Consider the following 25,670-nt stretch of genomic DNA (forward strand, 5'->3'; position numbering starts at 1 on the left):
TTTTCAAATATTCACAAACATTACCTAATTCAATAGTTGCATCTGATATACCTTGGTCCTTTGATGAGTATAAGGTTCACTATGAAACTAAAATAACAACTCAAAAATCAAAATATGGTGCTGAAACTCGATAATAAGGTATGTTGCAGGTGTATCAAGTATTGGGATATACCGTACGTGTTATACGTCTTTCTGTCAATGTGGTACTAATATTTAAACATCAAGTGTAACTTCAATAAAATAAGATAATAAACTAGAAAAAAAAAACTTGGATTATGCAGTTGAAAAACAATAAGGACGCTGGAAGAGTTGTGTCGCATTTGATGCAAACAATTCAACAAATCTCCCTCCTCTTCAACAATTTCAGTTGTTTATGAAAGTCTACTTGCACATCCCATATCCGTGTAAAATATTTAAGCCAACAAAATTAGCATAGTCGGTATGCAATATATGTAAAAAGCAAAATTGCATCATTAAACACATCCATATCAATTTTTTGAGCAATTATCAATCAAAATCTGATGTCAGTTGCTTGAAGAGATTTTCCGGGTTCTATATAATTATTATTAAATCCATATACAAATTTGCCGAGCAAGCGATTATTTTCCTATGTAAACAAAGCATTAGAGGGCCGACTTTGCTCCAAGAGTTCTTTCTTGATCATATGATCGTGAAAAATACAAAGCGAAATTTAAGCTTTTAACAATGTTGTAAATACCTTGTATGTAGCACGAGGCAACTTATAAGATCAGGCCATTATTGGACTAGAATTGGAAATGTTAGTCCTTGAAGACCTGTGAATCCTCCAACAAGGCTCGGAGATCAGAACTGTTGAAACCTTGGGAGGTTTTGACAATATTAGGGCCGTCATAAGATATGACATCCGTAAGTGGGTAGCTTCTGTTAGCATGAATTTGGCTGCTCGCACTGCTGCAAACTCCAGTCAAAACTACGGACTTGTGCACACCCCCGAGCATTTCTTCATAGTCTGTGTCACCACTTTCCCCGACCAAAACCACAACTTTTGACAACTCCATACCCCAACGAAGATACAAGTACCTACAAAGCAAGTTTCTCTCCATTAATTGATAAGATTATTGAACTTTGCAAGAAATTCAACACTCTAATCTCCTTTCAACACTCTAATCTCCTATCATAAAGACTCCAAATTGACCTTTGAGTTGCAACAAGAGGCGTGTGGCCATACAAAATATGTGCAAGTTGTGGTCTTGAGTGTGGCCAAGAAGTGCACTCAGTGGCTCACATACATGGATAACCACCACCCTAATTATTTGAAATCGATGGCCGAGGCTACACAGAATAGTTACAAGTTTGGTGTCAACCCACGCTACTAAATCAGGAACAATGAACTGGAATGATAAATCTAGAGTAGTAGAATCCTCAACATGTCACATCAGCAGCAGAACAGTATAAGTGAAATCACAGTACCGTCAATGCTACCATGAGATGAGATATGATACTCGTACAACATTACGGATAAGTAATTTTGATTTCTCTTTTGGTCATAATATTTATTTACAAGGTTAATGTTATGAATTTCAACACTTCAAAGTACAATACACTCCAGCAGCACCAGAACCTTAACATACAACCAAGATGAAGTTGATAGCCTTGCTTGTCATAAAACCCTTGTTTTTGTCTAGATGTCATAAAACAGATTCATTAATAAAAAGAAGTACCTGAGTGCTTGGGAACGTGACGCCAGGACTGGGATTACATTAATCTTACTTCCATCTTGACAGTGGATCACATGGCAACGTAATGCCTGAATTCTCATCATTTTTCTTAGTTCCTTCACTGGAGGAACCTGCAACACAAAATAAAGTCGTCGTGATATACGATAAGGCTGCGTTTGGTTGCAGGATAAAATAAACTAATGATTAGTATGTAAATGATAAAGAAAATGATTGTCGTAGAAATGTAATATATGGTAGTATGTTTGGTAAGATTTTTAAGTATAGGATAATTTTGAAATTTTTGATGAAAAGACAAAATTGTCTTTCCTCTTTTTTTTGTTCTTCCACTCCGGCGGCAGCGATGGCGGTCCGACGAAGGTCCAGCGACGTCTGTGCGGTGGCGGTCCGGCTAAGGTTTGGCGACGTCTGTGCGGTTGCGGTCCGGCGAAGGTCCGGCGGTGCGGGGGCGGTCCGGCGGCGATCCGACGATGGCGGCGGCGGTCCGGCAGCCGAGGTGGTTCAATAGCGGTGAAGGAAGAAGGGTAAAATTGGAAAGAGAGTAGGGATAGAGGATTGATTAATAATCCTACGAAAGAAGGAGGAATTATTTAATCACACGTAATACAGCCTAATCATTCATCGGAGGGAATAATCTATCCTACTTAATCCAGCCAACCAAACGCAGCCTAAAGGTGTTATAGTTCAAGAGTAACAACAAAACTGTAAGAGCCTAATCCTAAACCAGATGTAATTCAATAATCAGTAATAAGCTAAGACCTGCAAAACATTTCAAGTTGTTAACAGGCTCAAAATGCTCTGAATGAAATGGAATTAAATATATAAAGGTAAATATCATACCACTCCATGCTTTTTAATTTTGAAAGAATAACAGTAGTCAGCCGAAGTCTCTTCATCTTCAACAACAGCAGGTCCGTCCTTTCCTCCCTTCTTATCTGTTGTAGAAGTTGCCCACCTGACCAAAGTCTTTCTCAACCCTTCACCACCCCATCGGTACTCAATATGTGAATGATAATATAAGTCTACCACAAAGGGGTTATCTTCTGAATGAATAGATGAATAATAAAGATCACCACCACTGTTGCAAATAAATGCATCAAAGTAGCTTGGATTCAAGCCTTCTGAAATCAGAAAAGACCGTACTTCTGTAATGTTGAAGGATGTTGATAAAATAAATCCTATTGAACCTTCAGTCCTTTCTTTCTCTACGGCCCCAGAGATCTTTTTAATGCTTTCAGAGAGACCAGAGCTTGCATCACAATCTATGGCGATCACGAAAATGTGCTTCCTCCTCCTCAATGCTGGAAACTTACTAGAATTAGAAATTTGTTCTCCTTTATCAATAGACACGGATTTTTGTGCACTCTTCACAACACCCTTGGACCAAGTTAACACGGCATTTTCTAGATTATTTTTTAATTCCACAGAACCATCCATGTTTTCTTGATTCTCATTCTTATCTCCATCTAAGGAGAATTTCAAGTTCAAAGATATATCCTGTATGTCCCTCAAGGAATCACTTGGAGAATCTGATTCTGAATTTTCATCTTCATCTTCGTCTTTCAACCAACGAGGTTGTCTTGGTTTGCAACTAGCTATTCTAGAGAGATAAGTTTTACAGTGTTCTGGCCACGAAAAAAGATGAATATTTTTCAATCCATTTGCTCTACATTTTGCCCAGAGATGCTTATCTGCAACCAGCTTAAGAAGAGCATCAGCAATAGATTGCTGGTCATGTGGATCTATAAGGACACCATTGTCTAATACCTACCATCAACATGGAAAAACAATGTCAGATACAATATACCAAGATAACCTTATGTTGAATGAAATCCTTGTGAGTCCATCTCATGAAAAAAGAATAAAAATACCCTGTGTATGTCGACAGGGCCACCATTCTTTGTGGCGACAATGGGCAGACCATGCGCTGCAGCCTGTTTTATGTCAAAGAAATCACGTTAGTCACCAGAATAATTTTACTAGCCAAAACTTAGTAAATGTGAAGGCGGGCGCACCTCGATTAGAGTAAGTCCAAAAGGTTCAATAAAAGCTGGATTTATGAAAACACCCTGTCAAAAAATAATGAATTAATCCTCAAGCAATCCTGCAAAATTAACTTCAGTGAAAGTACTAACAACCTCTTTCAAAAAATTAGACATCCAAAAGAACCCAAAACCTACTTTTCCCTCCTAGATACTCATCCTCCCATTTCACACCAAAAATCCGACATGTCAAAATGTGGTAATTTCGTGCCCAAAACGCCTTAACTTATCCTGTCAATATTATAATTTAATTTTTTTGGTAGTTAATCCAAAAATATTTAAATCAGAAAACCGGATTGAATTTTTTTTAATCTTTCATTCAATGGAACTCTTATTCAATCATATCATGCCAATGCACACACAAAATTATGTTGTATACAAAAGAAGAAATAATAATACAACGGTAAAATAATACAAACCTAGAACTGGTAAAACTACTTAGTTAAGTCTAAATTGTTGTACACTCAAGCCTGGGTTAAGGATTTAAATTCATTGACCTCATTTCGATATAACTAAATTAAAATTTTATAAAAATAACTTTAAAAAAAATCCTATTTCGCTAATAATTTTGTTATTATTCTTAAACAAGTTCATCAAGTGCATTTTTTGAAAACTAAATTATTGAATTTTGACATGTGGAGCCCTATGGTATGAAAATATTATATTGGGTGGTGTTTAGATGAAAAAAGTTTATTGGCTTTTCTGGATGGCAATATTTTGAAAAAACAATCATTTTCCTTTCCCAAATTTAATTCCAGGGCTTCCTAAAATTAATGTTATAGAACACATTTTTAACAGAAAACTAAAAGCAGGCCAATGTATACTGTCAAAAGTTTCAAAATACTCATCCAGCTCAATTAAGCAAAGATTTAAACATAGCAACAGAGATCTTCCTCATGCACGGTTAGGCATTCCATTCAAGGGAACATGAAAAGATACCCTAAAAGGAAAATTAACAAGCATACTATTGACTTTATGGGTCAGTCCCGTCAAACGAGTCAATGTTGCCATTGATGTAAGCAAAACACGAGAATACCTTGGTCTTCGCCGCTAGACGGTAGATGTCAGGAACATCACTTTGCTTGTGATGTTTTGGGTATGCCACTTGGCCATATAGATCATACTTATCAATCAACTTGAGGATTGATAAAAGAACAGAAGCATTCGTGCTCGACATATCATCAATAGCATCCCGATTCCCCATTATTAAGGTCTGTTATCACAAATGAAACAATTGAAAATGTTAACACTAGTGCATTCTCATAATTCACCAAACATTTATGTCAGTATTTATCCAACTTACAAGATTAGCAAGCTCCCTCAGTGGTCGACATTCCCCAAATGCTTTAACCAAGGTAGTAAGGTTTTTCTTCGGATCAGGCCTGGCAAGTGCAAGTATCATAGGTTTCCTGGGATTTGAAAAGAAGCGCATTACCTGTTTGCAGATCACTATTAGAAAGTGGCATGAACTTTGAAACTCTAGAGGCCGAACAAAATATATAGGAAATATATTTAAATAGTGGGAAAAAATCAGAAATAAAGTTGCCACACATGAATGGGACTGCAGAATTAACGAGTTTAACCTCAGCCCAAATAAGTGGAACTGGCGACTTCCCGTCTGTGTTTGCTTCTGGTTCAGTATCCACGTCTCCATCATGTGGAACAATGTGATGAAATTCCATCCCAGGCGGAATCACCTGAAAGCACAAAATCATGCTCTTATTACATCACAATGGTAAAGTAAAACTTCCGTACCTATAACTGTCACAACTATAAATTTGCGATGTATGATGAAATAGAACAAATAAGATTGATACCACTTCTATCTGAAACTTGAGTTAACAATGAGAACTTTTATTTCTTTCATCCTCATTATTGAAGTAACACACAATTCTTTCGAGTTCACGAACAAAAGGATCAAAAAATAAAATTGATTTAGCTTAAAATATTAGGCTTGGTCATTAAATGGTGAATTAAGTCACATCACTGGCGATTCGTTCAAACTTGAGATCCATGTGAGATACACAATCATAAGAACTTATGATTTCAGAAAAAAATTGAGATCCATGAGAGAAGTACTTACAACCATACGAGGCATGAACCTTCCATAACAGCTCACATTACGCCTAATCCTAGCACGTAGTTTACGCTCCAGTACAGGATCAAAACCATCATACAATCGCCACTGCTCGTCTATCTCCTGTCTTGTGCTGGTAATGACTATTTCAGAGGCATCAAGAGATAATTCTTCTGCCTCTATTCTACGCATTATTTTGTAAGTAGAATTGATTTCATCTCTCGACTGTCGGCCTTGCCTCAAAAGTTGCTCTAATTTATCACGACCAAGAGAATGGCCAGTGAAAAGCATTGGTACATTTAGAGCACCGGATAAAAGAGCAGCAGAGTCACCTGCATCTGCATAATGCCCATGGATAGCAACAGGCCAAACTGGGTGTCCATTACCAATTTGCTCACCGAGTACCTTTGACATCTGTACAATGTGGTTAAGAGCACCATCAACAAATTCGGGGATGTGCGGCCACAGTAATTCTTTTGGAATATATGCATCTTTTGGACCAAATGGGATGCGAACTATATAAGCACCACTACTCTCTCCCATCTCATGCATCGAGCCTTCTGAACTTCGTGGAGGCAGCATTTCTGTCGGTTCACCATAGCTCCAGTCTACTTCTGGCGATGATATCTGTCTAGTAAGCAAATCGACGCGATACACACCTGGCATTGAACCTAAAGCCCTTGCGAGTTCGACAACGTATTTCACCTAAAGAAAATATAGGAAAGAAGTCATCTACAAGCAAGAAAAGAGTTCGTGAAATGAATCAAGCCACATTCAACTCGGTGCTGCACAATGCGTTTGAGAATTTCATAAAACGCAAGCACGAAGGACATGACTAGGAAAAGAACTGTTAGACGAGCATTCCTTGAAACCAGACCTACCTGACCACCAGTATCAGAATCACGGCCAAGCTCCATGTTTTCACCACGTATCAAACCATGAAGGCTGCAAATGTCAAGAAAGCAAGGTAATTATGTCTTCACCTTTTGAAGATCACAATCTTCAGACAGAAGCATCAAAAAAGAAAGTTTTGAAAGATCGTATTTCCTTCAGCCATGAAAAACAAATTTTATCTATGGCAATTCCTTTTTATCACTACTCAAACTTCACAATATCAATCCCATACCTAATCAGTACAATGTACAGCCTTTTCCCCTTCTGTTGACTACTCCAGGCCTCCATTGCATCAACAGAACTAATTCTAGGCAGTCGACTTCTAGTGCTTTCAACATGAGTTGAAAGCACACCAACAGTATCCCCCTTCTCCCCCTCGGATAAGTCTTCGGACATGTCAGCAACAGCTTCTCTGCGACCTCTTTCACGCTCAAGACGACGTTTAGCCATCCTCTGGGCTTGCTCTCCTTCAAGCTACACTTATAAGTCATTGAAAGAAATGATGAGTAGCTAGAGTAGTAGAGTATAAAAAATGTAGCGAATAAACCAACAAAGTACGTAAAAAACTTTTTCTAATCAAAGCACCAGTTAGTTGGCCTGTTCTCGGCTTCTCGCCAAACCTTAAATGTTAAAAGTCAATATCAGTGAATTTTTTTTAAAATAACTCAATTAAACAGAGTAAATCCCAGAATCTGCAGTCATTAACTTTTGGTTTGCGAAACAAAATTTTACCATGCTAAACAATAAAAGCACTTTTCGGGAATCCAAGTAGAAAACTGAGGGGAAGTTTCAGGGTGGATTTGAAATTACGATTATGGCACATAAGCAAATCAGAATGATGTCAGACAAAATCATGCAGTGGCAATTCTGAAAATGGTTGTAATCACACAGCTGCACAACTTGTAGCCAACGAGATGGTTAAACGTTGCATATCTAAACAAAAATCAGGAATTTATTTTAAAATATATTTCAAGAAAGCATACAAGCACAATAAATGGGATTTTCTCGATCTTGTTCTGTAGAAGAAGCACTAATGATATAAAGCATTTTAGCATCCCACAACTATTATAATCACTTGCAATCAAAGATTATGATCATGAAAATGCATTTCACAGTGAAGGAACCAGCACTTATTTGCCACTACACTTAATAATGTGAAACTAGTATCGAAGTTTCGCCCCTTCATTTTAGCTCCTGGTTAATTACAATTTACAAACATTCTAATCAATGGCTTTCAAGAAAAAAATTCAGTCCACTTGCACTGCCCCTTATCAGTTATTGCATTCACATCCTTACCAATCACCGCATTCCGCTAAAAAAATCTCAAACCGTCAACCATTGCATCTATCAAATAGATAAAGTAACCATAAAAAGCATAAGAAATCAAAGACGCACAGACACCCGCAATAGAGATCATAAGCGAAGCACTCCCCTCAACATTCGAAGATTAAAAAAAAACACCTGCTTTTTCTGGCGAGCCAAATTCCATATCCGCCAGCACATGTTCTCCAGCCTCGTGTTCCTCTCCTGCGGACTCCTCGTAGCTTGAGCCTACATTCACATACAAACAGACACACACAATCAGAATCATCTAAACACAAATACAGGCACAGGTAATAGAAGAAGAAAAAAAACACATACCCTGGCCCAAGAGCGATGAAGATCGGTCTCATCGAATCCCGTAATCACCTCCTCCACAAAATACCTAGTGGGACTAAATCTCCCCCTCTCCCGTAGCAGCAGAGATGACTTCTTATCCTCAATCGGTGGGCCAACGTCCAGAATCGCCTCCAAGTAGCTGCTAATCCAGTCGTTTCCCGCCATTACAGTGCAATTGCGTATGAATCCGTATATGTCTTGTGATCTAATATACCCGCGAGCGAGTATAGATGCGAATGCACGTGTAGAGAGGAGAGAGACAACAAATATGATTCGTCACTTTTTTCTTTACAAATAAATATAAAATCTTCAAAAAAAATTTATAAATGTGCAAATCGAATTATGTCAATTACGAATTTTATTGTTATAAAAAATTTATATTAATAAAAATAGATATTGATTTTGTTTTTCTCTTCTTTTATATAATTTATATTTTAAAATTGTAGTTTAATCTATCAATATTTATCACATATAATCCTCGTTTAAATATAAATTAAATTAATTATAAAAAAAATTTACAAGCAAACAACGTAGATTAATATTTATTTATTTATATGTATGCGTGTACGTGTCATGTATTAACGGGGGGCCTCTCTCTTTCTTTTCTTGTTTCCCTTTCAAAGTGCTTTTTCCAAGAGTTGAGCGGATGACGCTTATTTATTGCTCTCTCTCTTTCATACTTTTAAATGTCAACTTACATTGATTATGTCTAATACTTTTTTTAAAAAATAGAATATTATGTCTAATACTTTTGAAACAACCTCTTTAATAGATATCTATTACAACATTTTAATAACAAAATTGTGTTAATTTCAAGAAGCCAAGATATTGTTCAAGATGATAAGTTGTTTTATTATGTTCTTAATGTGATCCATATTGATTTTTCAGCAAATATAAGCCAATGATTGTTCAAAAATTGTAACTATAGCTATCAAATTAATCAACAAGGTCGAGATATGATAGTTGATTACATCGAATATAATCGAAATTGCTGCAACCATTTTCGTATGCCAATGCAGCTGGTTCTCCGTCATTCCACTTGTATTTGCCATAATTATAGCATAATGTTTTGCTCAAGTTCGATTTGCTTTGTAATCATCTCGGCTTCTTTCTACTTTATCTCACAAAAAGGCGGAGTGGAAACGAACGTGGCCAAAACTTATGAAGACGAAAAGTAGTGGATGAATCTCGTGAAGAATCACTTGGATTTCTCGAACTTGGCTTATAACTTGCTTAGAATCTAACATTTTAAAATCCAAAAAACGGTCTACAAGAAACTTGGCCCCACATCCTCGGCTTTATACTTTATGTCAAGGGATTCTCATGGCTCTTTAGCCATTTTCTTTTCGCATAACACATTGTAGAACGAATCGTCCGATCGATTCATTAAATAGTTTCGGCATAGGAAATCAGAATGATTTCACGCTTCCTGAGCACTAAAAGATTCATCATCTTTTTCACCCTCTTTTTAGTTTAGGAGCATCCTCGTATGTGAATCTGGTCAGGTTCACCGTCGGACTGACAAGATTTCGAGTTTCAGTTTGTCACTAAACTAACTCAAATTTCGAAAAGATTCTGAAAATCGTGAGTATTTATTCAACCCCCCCTTCTAAACACTCTTTCACCAGTTAATCGATCCTATCATTGACCAAGATGTTGCCCCATATCAATTTGCTGTAGTGGCATTTTTTCAGAAAAGAAAGGGGAAAGAAAAATTTCCCGCTAAAGTATTCTCCCCTGGACTGCCACTAGGAGCTGATATGTTGCTGGACAACATAATTTCAGAACTGAACAACCTTGGTTCACTTATCAGTCAGATCAAATCTACTCAGTTGTTGCACACTTTGAGTGTGGACACTTTAAAAGATCATACAATGAAAGAATTGTAGAAGATGACCAAGGATGGAGACTCACATGATGATACGAAAGTCACGACTAATGAACGGAATTCAAATTAAGAAAATGAACACGTATATGCTGATACGATGATACATGCTATGGTTATTATCATGTTTTGACATGTCAAGATTATGTGCTACGATTCTTATCATGTTTGACAAGTAAAATAGCATTTTCTGCTGCCTTATTTTGAAGTCCATTCCGATGAACTTCTATGGTTTTTCTCCTTGCCTGACTGAACAACAATTCCAGCAACATGTGGGCAACGGGAGGAACGACTTGAGGCGTAACAAGAACTGTGACATGAGGGACAACAAGACCAGTTTTCTTTGCATGTTCGTTTTAGAAGCCATCTAAAAACAAATAATGTAATGTGTATACATGCTCAGTTTTAAGATCGTAAGTCAATATCGTAGTTCTCAAACGATGAATAAATTAGTGTAAAGTTAAAAAAGATACAGAAGCTCGAGCAGAAACGATGTTGTAAGAAAATACAGTAGGTAAAAATGAAAACAATAAAGCAAATTAATGCATGTACGAAGTACATTGTTCTTAAAAAAATCCGTCTCCTCCGGTATGTGATTCGAGGATCAAGTTGGATTACTGTTTCCTATTATACAACGAGACAACCGGTAGCAACTAGAACTAAGGTACTGCAACAGTGAACTGAAGAAGTACGTGAACTTTATCACGAGTTAGGCACTTAGGTTCTATATAGACAGTCACAAACTGACCATTCGAAAGGCCAACGGTTGCTCAGCTGGAGCACCAGCAGTTAGTCAAGTGGAAGGTCACATCTAGAAAGATCTGGAGTGAATTTTCATAGGTCGCGCTTGTGCGCTTACACGCAAGTCAAGCTTTTTCAGTACAAATCGGGCCATTGATTTGTACCCCCACTACGCAGATGCACGAGAGAGATAATTTTTTGACCAATCATTCTTATAACTTGACAAAGTGTAACTCAATATAAGTTTACTCATGTTAAAATTATTTTCCTATATGGAACACTCTTCATTCTATACTTAATCATCCACTCAACAAGCCCACAAGATATTTATCTAATTTCGATTCAAAATGGAAAAAGCACAATAGTCCAAAGTCCGACACATTCCTATGCTTCTAGTATTTCATGACGTTTTCATGCTTATATATCTTATTATTATGAGAAACATCCATGTGGAATATCGAAAATTCACACATCTCTTATGTGAAAATTAAATAGGTATCTTAGATCACAACCTTTTATAAAAGTTGTGAAACGTCCCTTACTATTTCACTTTAAATTCCTAATATATTTTTTTTAATAAACTTCGAACCATTCAATTAAAAATCATCCAACATTTCAAAATCCTAAACGCATAAAAATTTATAACTGTCAACCACCAAACTCATATGTCAACATTTTAAAAATAATCCAAAATCGAACTTCAAAATCAAGCGTAAATCTCTAAATGATAAATTCTCTAAATCTTTTCATAAACTTTAAATACTAACTAAGTAAATGCGGAAAATCAATGTCCACCGGGAGTGTACTGCCGGACTCGATCCACTCAAATATCAGCGCCACCCTCAATCTCATTTTCACATGCAACTATCCAAACCTAGTGAGTCTAATGACTCAACACGTTCTAACAATGAGTAACAAAAAATACATATACATACACATGCATAAAATCATACTTTTATTTAAAATAGCTAGCATAAATTTGTAAGCACAAATCATTAAATCGTAAAGCTTTCCATTATCGTATATCATTTTTGGATGAAGTTTGATCCTTGAAAGTGATTAGTTGTAATTGTATCATCATGTGGTCGACTTATCAGTCTTAGTTCACCGTTGCTCATGGGGACGGACGCTAGGCCTCGTCGTAAGTGGAAATATGATCGTCTGGTTCCTTTATGGGCCTTCTCCCATAAAAAAGAGCTCTTTCTGGGCCTTATCCATCACGATATTCCCAATCATATCATATCATGTTTGTCACAGTCAATTCACATCCTTCAAAATATTTTCTCTCCTTTTTATTCATAAAACAATGTGTCTTTCAAATTTCGTAAAATAACATTTTTTTAAGAAAAAACGTACAACTTTAGCATATATCATAAAATTATATAATTTCATCATAAACGTTTTAAAATATCATTTATCTTGTATTATGATTCTTTGGGGCGCTGCTAGACCTTTCGTACTACCCGGGATGCCTGATCATTTTACCCCTGGACTTTAAAATTTCTGATTTTGACTTTCTCTTACCTTTATTAACTCGAGCATATCCCATAGTATCATATAAGCTTAAATTTGAATTATAATATTTTTCTTAGACGCAAAACTGAGCATTTCGATTTAATAACTTAATGACTAAACTATGAAGCGTTTTTAACTTGAATAAATTCAAAACTTAATATTTTCTTTCCAAATTTTAAACATAAACTTTTCATCCCTAAACTTAACATGACACCTTAAAATACACACACAAATATTTCTTAGACGTAAAATTAATCTCATCAACTAATTTCTCAATCCGTTTTAAAACTTAACCATATGTCTCGGTTTTAACCCGTATCGACTTAAAACTTAACCAAACTTGAATCATAGCTTATTAACACCTTACTAATCATTTTTCATCCCAAATCAAGCCATTTAAAATCCTTGAACAAGCCTAGAACTATGCTGGAAAATTCTGCTCATTTTCGAAAATCCTAGCTTGCACAAACCCTCAATTCCTTCGACCCTAGCCCATGGCCAACCCAACCAGCCCCTAGCTGACCATCCTAGGACCATGACTGAACCCTAGAGACCATACTGGACCAAGCTTAAAGAGCCTAGACCCCCCAGCCCTAAGTCGCGCCTCTACATGCCTTAAACAACCCAAAACGACATGCAACCTTTATCCTATTTTTCCGGCCCTTGCACAACCCATCTAGGACCATGCCTAGACTCCTTTAGGATCCTTGAACACATCCCAAACAACAGCTAGCAGTCTCCATCGCCTAGGACTAGAAACGCAACCCCTAGCCCCATTTGATCCCAATTTTCGTTTAACATCTTGCCTTACATGTACAGCGTTTAACCGTGGCCCTTAGCCACACTTAAACATACCGAAATTCATCCTTTCCCATAGCCCTATGATGACAGCCCCTTTATGCATCATAATCATGAGTTTGAAAGTATGAAAATCCTAGTTTTAACTTGTACAAGACATAAAAACGAAAATAAAAGGAGGGTTTAATATTATTCATGCAAACATGATTAAACACACATAATATGGTTTGAATGGTGCAAAAGAAAGTTTAGAAACGTGCATTTGTGTTTAAAACGCTCGAAATACGAATACCGAAGCGGTGGAAGTCGGTGACAAACGCATAACAACTTATACCCTTTTTCAACCCTTTTTTTCTTATCAAAAGTCCACCAAAAACCCATCTTGGAATGCAAAGGAGTCGAATGATCATTGTTAGAAAGAAGAACGATGAAGAAAATCGAAGAACGATGGAGAAAAAAATTGTCAAAACTCCCTTGAACAAGGAAAAGAATTCGGCTACTGAACTCCTCTCTTCAATTCACTTTTCACGTAATTTTGTGTGTGTTTCATGGGGTGTGTGTAGGTGTTTAGGTGTGTGTGTTTAGGTTTAAGTTTAAATAAAAAATAAAAATAAAAAAGTTTTTTAATTACTTAATTAATGGGCTTAATCAATTCTAGTTTTTAAATAATTAATTAGACATATTAAAATTAATAAAATCATTAAGCCTCAAATTATAATAATTTAAAATACATATTTTCAAAAAAATCTCTTATAAAATACATAAAATCTCTTGCTCCTATTAATTAATTTAAACTTGACTTTAAAAATGCTATAATTCTTAAATTATTTAAAATAAATAATTTCTTTACTAAAAATAAAAATTTAACTTTTAAATCTTTAATACTTTAATCGTCTTCGGTCCTCCGTCCCCAGTCAACCACCAATATTTGCCTAAAAAAATCTTTAAATTATGCAATCGATCAAATTATACAATTAATCATTTAGTCACTCAAAATATATCTTTCATGCATCAAAATTATTTAATTAAAATATTTTAGCGATTTAATAATTTTAATGCATGCGGTCTATGTTGACTGATTTTTGGGCGTTATAAGTTGCACAAACACTCCCAACACCAGCTAAAAATCCAACGAATTGAAGCATTTTGATTATATCCTCATTGACTAATGATCAAAATTATAAGACAAAATGGTTACAAAAAACTCAATTTGAATAGTCATATATCAGACCGACTAGACTAGTTCGAACATTTTCTATACTTACTTGACGTTGCATAATCGAACTAGATGAAACATATATAACAACTGACAGAATTCAATCAATATAGATAACGTCCGAACTTACCACCTTACCAACATATCCCACCACCCTTTTTGCCAAAAAGTGAGGGTGGAGACGGGTGGTCGTTGCTTCCATCTTTATAAATAGTAATAACTAGTTACTAAGCACACGCGATGCGTGTGTGTACAAATTTTTTTATCATTATCGATGGATTAGAATGTAATTTGACAATTTATGGAGTGACTAAATTGATATTTGAATTGTTGAAATAACAAAAAAAAGTGTGTTGAAATTTTAAAAAAAAATTACAAAAAAACAAAAGTGTAATATTAGTATCATATAAGGGTAAAATTGGAAGAAAAAATTGGTGTACTCAAAGGTAGTTACTATCATATGCTCAATCTTAATAAAATAGAATAGACAATAATGTATAAAAAACATCCGAGGCGTCAAGTGATATTTCTAGATACGAAGGAGATTTTGAAAACTTTTGACAATTTTGTAAATCACTTTATGAGTTTGAAGCAACTATTACAAATATATTTTTGTAAAAGATTTAAATAGTAAAAATAGATAAAAGTAATAATACTTGTTTATTCCCATAAATTTCCCTGTCGTGTAATGAGAATTTTTTTTTGAAATTAATATTTTAATCTTTCAAACAACATTAATAAATAAAAAGATTGTTTTAAATTTCGAAAAAAAAATTAATATTTTAATCTTTCAAACAACATTAATAAATAAAAAGATTGTTTTAAATTTCGAAAAAAATGTTTTCGAAATTTAACGGAAAAAAATTGTTTCGTCCAGTCATATGTCGGCAATGAAATAAATAAAATCTTTTCGGACACCACAAAGTAGGGCCTTTCGACAAACCTTTCGAAATTCCTACGGTAGCTGAGTCTGCAGTTGTGCAGTTATATTTGCACCCGTGTAACACTTTCGTTCTTTTTGTCAAACGCTTTTTAAATTTTTTTATTATGTTCCAACCATCTGTTGAACCTGTCAACTGTAAGAATTCGAGGAGACTAATCGCAGGGATTCTGCCGTACTATTGCTTCGATAATTACAACTAAACAATCTTTAAATCACTGTTAATCCACTAAGTGGGCCATTAATCTTCCTTTAAAGTTAAGTTAAAAATAGACACGGAGCTTCGTTCGTTTTCAAATTCGGGAAGCTGAAGTTGAGGTGTAAAATTGAGTTGAATATATCTCAAGGATGTCATTTGTAGCAGGTTTGGTGATTGGATTGATCTTCGGTCTTGCTTTGATCGTTGCTTTTGTCCGCTCTGAAAATGCACGATCCAAACAGCGTTCTGACCTTGTAAGTTGACCTTTTGTTCTGTTACTTCTTCGATTGAATTTCTGCTAGCGAGTGATGAATTTTTGATTCTGCGATTGAAAAGGCTACTACGGTTGCGGCGTTTGCTAGAATGACTGTGGAAGATTCGAGAAAGATACTGTCGCCTGAGTATTATCCTTCTTGGGTAGTGTTCTCACAGCGGCAAAAGGTTGGTTTTTTTTTTTTTTGGTTTAATGTTTTGTACTGTTTTGCATGTTCTTGCTATCTTGTGATTTGTGAAGTAGTTATCGATGGTAATATGATTCATTTTTTTTTCTTTTAGTTGACCTGGCTTAATCTTCAGCTGGAAAAGATTTGGCCCTATGTTGATGAGGTATAATTTTGTGCAATATGTCTTCCTTGAATGGGGGAGTTCTGGTTTTGGTTAATCTATTAACATGTTCGAATTTTCAAGGCTGCATCTGAGCTTATAAAGGCAAACTTGGAGCCAATTCTAGAGCAATATCGGCCTATGATATTGGCATCATTAACATTCTCTAGGTTCACTCTTGGAACAGTAGCACCGCAGTTCACAGGTTTGATTATGAAATTTTTATCTTGAATCTTGATGATAAATTCTTTATATATATTGATTTTTTACCACAATGATTTTGGGTTGATGTTATTTGATGGTTGCCAAATTGTTGATATCTACTGACAATAAGAATAGTTATTATGGAGATATGGTTATCCATTGAAAACTTTAAATCGGTTGAGTCATCGTTTTGGTGCCTCGAAGTAGAAAAATAATGAGTCTATTGTTGATGCAAGCTGCTTTTGGTTGGGGGGGTGGGGGGTGGTGGTGTATAAGAAGGCAATTTCGCTTAAGGGTATTGCGTGGTCAACAGTGGACTTGCTATCACTGCAGTTGAGTAGATTAGCCATGTTAAGAACATGTTCGGCTATTTTCTTTCCTACTCAAGCCAAAAAATGGAGTTCTGAGCAGTCTCTGTCTATCGAGCTAATTTATGAAATCGCTCTCTTGTGATTTACAATTGCTCGAGTCTTGATCAGTGAAATGCATTTTGCCAAATACTCTGTACTTTTCTTTTATTGTGGCCTCAATAGTTTCTACAGTGATAAGTTGAATTTATTGAGATGCAAGGAGACACAGTTCGATGAATGTTGATGTGCTTATTAGCCTTATAGTTCTTCAGGAGTTACAATTGTTGAAGAAGGGAGTGAAGGCATCACCATAGAGTTGGAGATGCAGTGGGATGGGAACCCAAGTATTATACTTGATATTAAGACTTATGTCGGTGTCGCTCTACCTGTACAGGTGACCTATTAACTAACTAGTATATCTGTCTTTTAAAGAGCTATTTTCCATCATATAATCGATTTTTTAGTAAAGTTCTTTCAATTCGTTGCCTTCCCCTGTCTGTCACTGCATAATGCCAACAACTTTTATCTATTGAATCAGGAACTAGCAACATGGCCATTTTTTGTTTCAATTGTGCCTTTGTACTGATGGTTGCCATGTACTTATGCTATATTTCGCTGCTCAATTGTATCATGAGCCGTGTCATTTTAAAGCAAATTGCATGGTTTAAAAGGCCCGAGTGAATAAATTTAACTGTTGGTTATTGAATAAAATCAATATAGTGCCGGTATGGGTTTTAAAGATGTTCAATTATGATGCTTACGAAATATGCACACGGATGCTTGTGGTGTGTTGTGAAATGAAGAAAGTTGATTTGACAGTACAAATAGTTATAAATGCAGGGAGGATGCTCTAGGAGAATTTTTTCCTGTTGTGTGGTTCCCTTGTGGTACTAAATGGGTGGGATTGAGTTGGATAAATGTTCTTCTTGCTCGAACATGGTACCTTATTCGTCTATGTGGAGAACATGATGTGTTCTTTCGAGACAATGAGCCAAAATTATAGGCTTATGTGGGATGATTGTATCAGCTTCAGGTGGTAGCTGGATTGGAAAGCACTACCACCAAACTTTTACGAGAAGATTCGGACAATTTTTATGGGAAGTTGTAAATTACATGACAAAGAATACCAGAGCATGAGTAAATGGAAATATATTACAGGACTTATAGTTTTCATGAGATCTAAATCTATCGATTTGAATTTATCAAGTTTCTGCTATAAAAAATGATTGGCATTCGATTGTGTTAATTGTGCCCTCTCTACTTGGAAAAGACATATGATGTTGGCTAGGGTGGCAAAGAACTTATATTTGCGTGAGAAAAAATAAAAAACAGTTTAAAATCTCGTAATAGCAGTTATATATGTTATACAATTGCAGGCATTAATCGGGATTGATTCCACATTTATAAATTACTGCATTACTGCATTACTCATAGGGCACTATGAGTTTGAGGACTCCAGATATAATCCTAAACATGATAACTATCGTTAGTTTTTTTGGTTACATGCTTATCGTTTTCCTTTTAGACAATATCCTCTCAAATATCTTTTGGCCAATAATTCAAGTATAATTTGTTGTTCGTGCAACCTGTTACTTCCCCCTGGACAAACTAAAGATGTAAAGCATAGGTCCAGTTGCCTTCCTTTAGAAGTCGTTCAGTTTTTTCCTTTGGAAATAGGAAAGCTGTGGAATGTGTTGAAATCCACTTTACACCTTCATTTATTTAATTTATTTTTAAGTATCAATTGTGTTAATTTCTTGGTGAAAGCTGTTGTTTCATGCCAAGCTTTTTTCTGATACAGGTGAAGAATATTGGATTTACTGGCATCTTCAGGCTGATTTTCAGACCGCAGGTGGATGAGTTTCCTTGCTTTGGAGCAGTTTGTTTTTCTTTACGGAAAAAGGTGGAGCATTTTCTTTACTGGTTTTTGGGATTCTTTAAGCAAAATATAATATGGAAAATTGAGGGAAATGAGTATTCATTAAAATGATTTTGAAGTATACCTATCAATATCCCTGATTGTCACGTCAAATGTTTTCATATTTTTTTAATTACTCGTAGAAAAAGCTGGATTTCACACTCAAAGTTATTGGAGGAGACATCTCAACAATACCTGGCCTATCTGATGCCATCGAGGTCTGTTCATCTTGTTTTCCATTTTCCATCTAATTTGATCATCTTTGCTCTTAATATTACATGAGCTAAGGTTGCTTTTTATGAGCACAGGAGTCTTAATGACATTTTTCATGAGCTCTCGTGCTCAAGTCTGTTTTTTGCATGAAGCATCAGAGGTAGCATGTCCGAAGCTTGCATGAGTTGAATGTGTAAATTGTGTGGCTTATCTGCTGTAGTTTGATGTGTATACAGTACTGTAAAGAATAATTTCTGATTTGATTTTCTTGTTTCTTTGAAAACTTGCATAATTTGGATCTGAATAGTTTGCTTTTGTTTTCCCAGATCCATGGCATATAATTGAATGACTGTAACATACAATTTTGGGTATTTAAATTAATTGAAGTTGCAGAAAAAATGGGGATTCTTTATCATATGGAATTTTCTAATTAATTTAATTAGCTCAGTGAAGCTTTAAATCGTGGTGGTGGTCCCGTGATAAGAAGAAAACTGTCTAGCAGCAGGAATGTATTATTTTCACCTTGAAAAGATTTTAATCAATTAACAAATATTGTCTCCGGTTCAGAAGTGCTAAAGAGCTATTTTAGTGTATGAGTAGGTGAATGGATTACTTTCACCTTGAAAAGATTTTAACCAATTGAGGAAGTATCGTTTCTGATAACTGATTAGAAGTGCAAAAGAACTATTTTTAGTCAGTTCTTGATCTTGTTAGATCCGACATCAGCGCTCTTTCTGAATCTGCTTAGAAAGATGCAAAATTTCCCAATTTAAAATTCTAAAGACCAATGAACTAGTTTGTGATTGGAAATTTAACTCAAACATTTATTAGTATTAAATAAATAAAACAACAAATATTTAACTGTAATGAATATAGGGATTTACAGAGATAATGAAGATAGGATAATCCTTCTACATGTTTTCTTGCCACCAGTGCTTGCAAAGATAATATTATCAGCATAAATTTGACCGAGTGTTTATTTTACTCGAAGTGAACCATAGACACTCGCTAACATTCGGAATCAATGTGAACTGCGAAGTAAAATCATGTTTTGCCAGAGTCTGAAATTGCTTCTGAGTTAAAGAGAATGAAAACAGATTTTACTGTTTGGGAAGTGTGCTGTAAAGTTTGTTACACAGTTACGTCTTTTAGCTCGTGAGAAATCGAAGTTTTGAGTGTCAATCTCCTGATTGTTTTTTATAATAATCCAAGAATAACACTAAAATATTCCTTTCTTTGGTTTTACATGAAGGATGTCTCTTCTGATAAAGTTAATTTCCGTTCTAGCCAAGGCAAAAAACCTTTACGCTTCTTGTCTTAGATTTGTTGTATGTACGGATGTTGTTGAAATCTTCTTGTTGGATGTCTCCAACTTGAAATTTTCTTGACTGAACTGATCACAGTTGACAGTAGCATAGACATGAATTCATTTTAGGGGGGTTGGAATTTTTATCTAATAAATATTTCCAGATACGAAGATGGAGAAAGTGACTTTTAATCAATATGTATGTAAAAAAAATTCAATTATAAAAAAATTTAAAAGCCAGGTGGCAAAAATCCCTACTGGCTATCCCTGGCTCTGCTGCTTTAGCAGTGAATCTTTGTTCTGCCTAACAGTGCGATTAAATATGCTTTGTAATCGAACCAAAATCTATAGAAATTATTCCACCATTGGTTAAGTGAAAAAATTTTACTTCAAATTTTTACAGCTTCGAGATTTTTCATTTATGTACTATATTTTGCAACCAGATTATAGATATGGTGACTCATTCACTCGGGCACAACCAAAAATAAGATTATGGTACCATCATTCCTTCTAGCAATAACAAGTAGCATTTGTTTTCAGAGCACCATAAAGGATGCTGTTGAAGATTCTATTACATGGCCTGTTCGGAAAGTTATCCAGATATTACCTGGTGATTATAGGTAAGCCACATGTAAAATCTCTGTTTTTTTCCTTGTTCGCTTAATATGCTCCGTATACATCTAACAATTGTCCAAGGTAAGATCAAGGTAAACATTTTTTTGTTGCGTATGAATTGTATGTAATTCTTTCTTAAAATGAGTATTCTTTCTTAAAGTGAGTCTGTTGTGCTAAACATTCTGATGAGGTTGTTTCCACAAAGAAATTTGCAAGCATGAGAATGATAACTTGTTATATACATCTTTTACTCGCAGTGACCTTGAACTGAAGCCTGTCGGAACTTTGGAGGTGAAACTTGTACAAGCGAAGGAGTTAACAAATAAAGATATTATAGGAAAATCTGATCCTTTTGCGGTGTTATATGTGCGACCTTTGCGTGATAGGATGAAGAAAAGCAGGACAATTGTAAGATATATATATCTTTGTCTTAAAAAAGTTCTCCATGGCCCTTAAATCAGTTGAACACAGAGATTTGTATGGTTTTTCATTTCTTCTCTCTTCCAGAACAATCAGTTGAATCCAGTCTGGAATGAACATTTTGAGTTTGTAATTGAAGATGCATCTACACAACATTTGACTGTAAAAATCTACGATGAAGAAGGGGTTCAGTCAGCTGAGATAATTGGTTGTGCTCAAATCCAGCTAACTGAGCTTCAGCCAGGCAAGGTGAAGGATGTGTGGTTGAAATTGGTAAAAGATTTGGACATTCAGAGAGACAATAAGAATAGGGGGAAGGTGAGATATGTATTTTCTCTTACTTTCTTATTATGGCAATGTTTCTGACTAAAATGCTTATGTTTCATGGATTGGGAACTTAATAAACATGTTCAGATAAATGGGGGACAGAAGAAAATGAACACCACAAAATTAGAATTTTCCTCTGTTACCTGGTGTGAAGTAGCATCTTCAAAATTTTCATATTAGAATGGCTGATTATTCCATCACTTGCCATGTGATTGTTCGTTTTGTCTTTCATAATTAAAATGATTAAAAGAGTAATAGATTTACCTTTGAAATCGTTTAGTTATGTGTAATGTTGATCAGGAACCCAAATTGAAGTAAGTGGGTACACTTTCATTAAAATATTGTAATAGAAACAATGATTAACAGTTGGAAATATGAAGAAACGACCTCCACCCCATTTTCCTGGTTGTTTAGTCTTTTCTTAGACACCTTTGTTTGTTGGGAACACAATTTACGAACTGAAAATCTAGGAACACAATTTACGAACTGAAAATCTATGGCAACTAGAATGACAATGTTTCCCAGAGATAAACTTTGATACAAAACTCTAGCAGAAATGCTACTATCCCTATCCAAAGCTAGTCCAGAATACAAAATAATAACTGAATGAATGCTCCATCCCTCCCCTATTTGACGTTTTATTCCCCTCTCCTCACGTCTATATTATTCCAAGGCTGTGGGAACTCTTGGGCCTAACAAACATTGTCTTTGCTGAATGATGCTGAATTTCTTATTTTTCTACCGAAAACCTTCAAGCCTCATTCAGGAAATGTAATGGCACAAAGGTGATGTCACTGTGACCTACTTTATTGTGCTGCATGTGTAACATCCAGCATTGGGATCCTTCTTTAACTGTTCAGCATCTTTTGTTTTGTGGAATCTTTTGACTTGTCTTTTGTCCTTATATGGGGCATACAAGTGGTCTACCGTCAGTACTCACTATCCACTCTCTTTGTATGCTGTAATGTTGCATAGAGATTATTGGACTCCTATGTACAACTGACAAAATACATTTGTAAAGCTGTCACTGCTGTTGTACATTTGTAAAGCTAGCACTACCGCTGTAGATTTGGTATGACCCTTTCCACAACTATAAATAGCATGAATAAAAGATGGGTTGACTTAAGGTGCCTCATAAAATTTCCTCAACTCTATGCTCCATTTTTCTCTCTTTCCCTCCCTATTGTTTTTAATTTTGGAGTTAGCAAGCACAAAATTCCTCAATAGGAATTGAGTTCCTATCATCTACCCCAAAGTTACTGCTAATCAACGGAATTAAGACATAAATCTGCTTTGTAGCAAGATTATAGTGAAATGCAGATGTGTACTTAATTTTATTGACATTGAGTCTCTGTCTTATGTTTATCTCTAAATTTTATTTTCTAGGTTCACTTGGAGCTTCTTTATTGCCCTTATGGCATGCAAAATGGTTTTACCAATCCCTTTGCCCAGAAGTTTTCATTGACTTCCTTGGAGAAGGTCCTAAAAGGTGGAGCGGAAGGGAAAGATGCAGTTGAAGACGGTGGTAAAGTCAACAGAAGGAAGGAGGTCTATGTGAGAGGTGTACTTTCTGTTACTGTGGTATCCGCGGAAGACCTGCCACCAGCAGATCTAATGGGGAAAGCGGACCCCTATGTGGTTCTTTCTTTGAAAAAAACTCAAGCAAGAAATAAAACGAGGGTGTGTTTCTCTTTGAATTATGTTATGAGGATTTCATTTAAAGACATTTCAAGAACATTATTCTGTTTTCATTCTTTCTGAACTCCAATGAATTTATATTGGATCTTTTTCATGACTTGATTATTCTACTGTTGTTCTTAGATTGAATTGATTCTGAAATTGTCATGTGATCAATTTCCCTTTTGTTTTTTATTTTTATTTTCTAGGTTGTGAACGAGAATCTAAATCCAGCTTGGAACCAGACTTTTGATTTTGTTGTTGAAGATGGATTACATGATATGCTAATTCTGGAAGTGTGGGACCATGACATGTTCAGAAAGGTACCTTTCTTTTCTTCTGACAGTTATTCGTGGTACAATATACTAGTTTAACATGGTCAAGAAATATTCTAGATCTCTGACAAACAAGTCACTATGAAAGGATTACCGGGTAAGACATCACATTTTGTTCAAGCGGAAATAGTGGAATAAAGTAGTTTCACTTAACAGGAAAATTCCACTGGATTGACAAGGGTGCATAGAGTAATTTGATATTAGACGGCTTTCTTGTTCTTGAGTTAAAATTAATTGATCAGGTGGTACATAAGGTCGGATTTAAATATTTAATATCTATTAGTTCCATGTCACAAGAGTTGCATTGAGACAGCGCATCGATATACATGCAGCTGGGAATTATTCATTTGTATGCCGACTCGATAATTTTGGATTTAATAAATTGGTGCCATGCCATTGACATATTCACTAATACAGGGTGGCTCATTCATGTACTAACTGCTTGTGAATAATACACTTTTATTCTAGCTCAATGGTCATGGCTACTTCTAAAATGCTTGGTCAAAATCGATTATATTCATTTAACTGTTGAACTCCAAGTATGGATGTTATTCATTAGCTGAACACAAGAAAGCACGTGCAAGATTTTGCAACGGCTTTGAGAAATTGATATTATTTGGTCAACACTAGTCCAGAACTTTGATGGATCAGGTTAAAAGAAAATTGATGCTCCTTAACATGTCAAAAGCAATAAAATGGATATTTAAAATTTTGTAGTTGAATTGTATGAAAATCTCGACCTTCTATATTCTCTGATGGACTTCAAAAGTTCTCATCGGACGAGCTTTGTTCCTGTAGGAAGCACCATTGTAATCCCCTCAGTGCTGAAGTAAGAAAAAACTGATGCTGACGTCTTACAGTTATTCCAACTTTTGGTAGATTTCACAACATATTTATGTAACATCAAAGGAATCCTCCTGAACTACAGCCTCAATATTAACAATTGGTTCCGAGGATACATCCTGACATTGCTAGCTTGCAATTTTCAAAACTAGATGACGAGAACTGACTTTTTTGTCCATTTACGTGTAGCATGGATTAATGTCCACGATGCGAGATAATGTGGCTGTTCTCCTCGAGAGTATCTTAAATTGTCAGGGGATGAGGCAAATACCATACTCAGTTTAAAACTGAACTGTTAAAACACAATGTTTGTCTGGTGGTTGAGCTCTGCCTGTTTGCGTTTGAATCTGATTTAGCTGTCCTGTCTATAATTGAAGGCTATAATGTAAGGGATCTCAAGCTTGGCATTAGTGCTCAGTCGAGGATGTTGTCCATGTCTTTAATTTTGGTTTATTTTTCTATGATAAATTCGAAAATTTTGACATTATTTTGGGATCAGCAGTGTGAGTTCATGTAGGGTTCTCATCTATAAAATTGTCTACAGTGATGTACTTATGAACGCTCATCATGAAATCATTACAGTTATGTATGTCAACATCATATATTTGAAAACTTCTGTTTGACAAATGTCTCAGATTATGCTCTCACAATTTATAAAGCTTGCATAAGTTATAATGGAAAAATAAATTCGCAACAAGAGTCTCTGCAGTGAGTCATGAGAATATCTCCGATGGCAGATTTCTTTATTTTCTTGTCATTATTTCTGTGTTTCATTTGCATTCAGGATTATATGGGAGGATGCATCTTAACATTGACACGGGTTCTGATGGAAGGTGAATATTCAGATGCCATTCCTTTGGATGGTGCTAAATCAGGGACCCTCAACTTACATCTCAAATGGACTCCACAACCTATTTACAGGGATTCCTAATCCATCTCCTCTGTATTCGCGGCTGTATAGCAACGCAGATCTTCTGTTGGCAACGGTTTTTGTCTCTTCTTTTATACATTTTGACAAAAGATGCGACCTTAAAGAAATTACAAAATATTTTATGTATACACAATTGTCTTGGTTTTAGTACATAAAAAAAATGGGAAAAGGACGGAGCACAGTTGAGAGAGGCTGGAGTTACTACTTGGCATATAAAAGTACGTGGTGGGGGTTCTCAATTTTTTTG

The 25,670-nt window shown here is 35.5% G+C and overlaps 2 protein-coding genes and 1 long non-coding RNA gene across 4 annotated transcripts; 1 reads left to right on the top strand and 2 right to left on the bottom strand.

The window, feature by feature from the left end:
• Positions 1 to 473: 473 nt before the first annotated feature.
• LOC142528705 (putative sucrose-phosphate synthase 1) lies at positions 474 to 8,649 on the bottom strand. The gene is made up of 13 exons (XM_075633814.1): positions 8,370 to 8,649; positions 8,190 to 8,279; positions 6,961 to 7,202; positions 6,716 to 6,779; positions 5,841 to 6,539; positions 5,341 to 5,454; positions 5,061 to 5,192; positions 4,794 to 4,970; positions 3,731 to 3,784; positions 3,587 to 3,649; positions 2,556 to 3,482; positions 1,701 to 1,828; positions 474 to 1,059 (listed from the first exon to the last, which is right to left on the bottom strand). The coding sequence occupies exons 1-13, from the start codon at positions 8,550 to 8,552 to the stop codon at positions 780 to 782; spliced, it is 3,153 nt and encodes a 1,050-aa protein (XP_075489929.1). The 5' UTR covers positions 8,553 to 8,649; the 3' UTR covers positions 474 to 779.
• Positions 8,650 to 15,683: 7,034 nt separating this feature from the next.
• On the top strand, positions 15,684 to 25,563 carry LOC142528678 (synaptotagmin-5-like). Of its 2 annotated transcripts, XM_075633771.1 has the most exons (13): positions 15,684 to 15,935; positions 16,018 to 16,122; positions 16,237 to 16,287; positions 16,369 to 16,489; positions 17,111 to 17,232; positions 18,640 to 18,741; positions 18,900 to 18,974; positions 20,816 to 20,895; positions 21,148 to 21,298; positions 21,398 to 21,628; positions 23,024 to 23,317; positions 23,524 to 23,637; positions 25,277 to 25,563. In XM_075633771.1, exons 1-13 carry the CDS (start codon positions 15,831 to 15,833, stop codon positions 25,421 to 25,423), a joined length of 1,698 nt encoding a protein of 565 aa, XP_075489886.1. In that variant the 5' UTR covers positions 15,684 to 15,830; the 3' UTR covers positions 25,424 to 25,563. The 2 variants fall into 2 exon arrangements, with proteins under 2 accessions (XP_075489886.1, XP_075489888.1); XM_075633773.1 differs by lacking the exons at positions 15,684 to 15,935; positions 16,018 to 16,122 and having other exon boundaries at positions 16,263 to 16,287; positions 17,103 to 17,232.
• LOC142528679 (uncharacterized) lies at positions 24,632 to 25,281 on the bottom strand. The gene is made up of 2 exons (XR_012815709.1): positions 25,117 to 25,281; positions 24,632 to 24,929 (listed from the first exon to the last, which is right to left on the bottom strand). It is a non-coding gene; the product is annotated as an uncharacterized LOC142528679 (long non-coding RNA).
• Positions 25,564 to 25,670: the final 107 nt, after the last annotated feature.

Source organism: Primulina tabacum, chromosome 16 (genome assembly GCF_025594145.1).
Source record: "Primulina tabacum isolate GXHZ01 chromosome 16, ASM2559414v2, whole genome shotgun sequence".
In the NCBI taxonomy this organism is placed as follows: domain Eukaryota; kingdom Viridiplantae; phylum Streptophyta; class Magnoliopsida; order Lamiales; family Gesneriaceae; genus Primulina; species Primulina tabacum.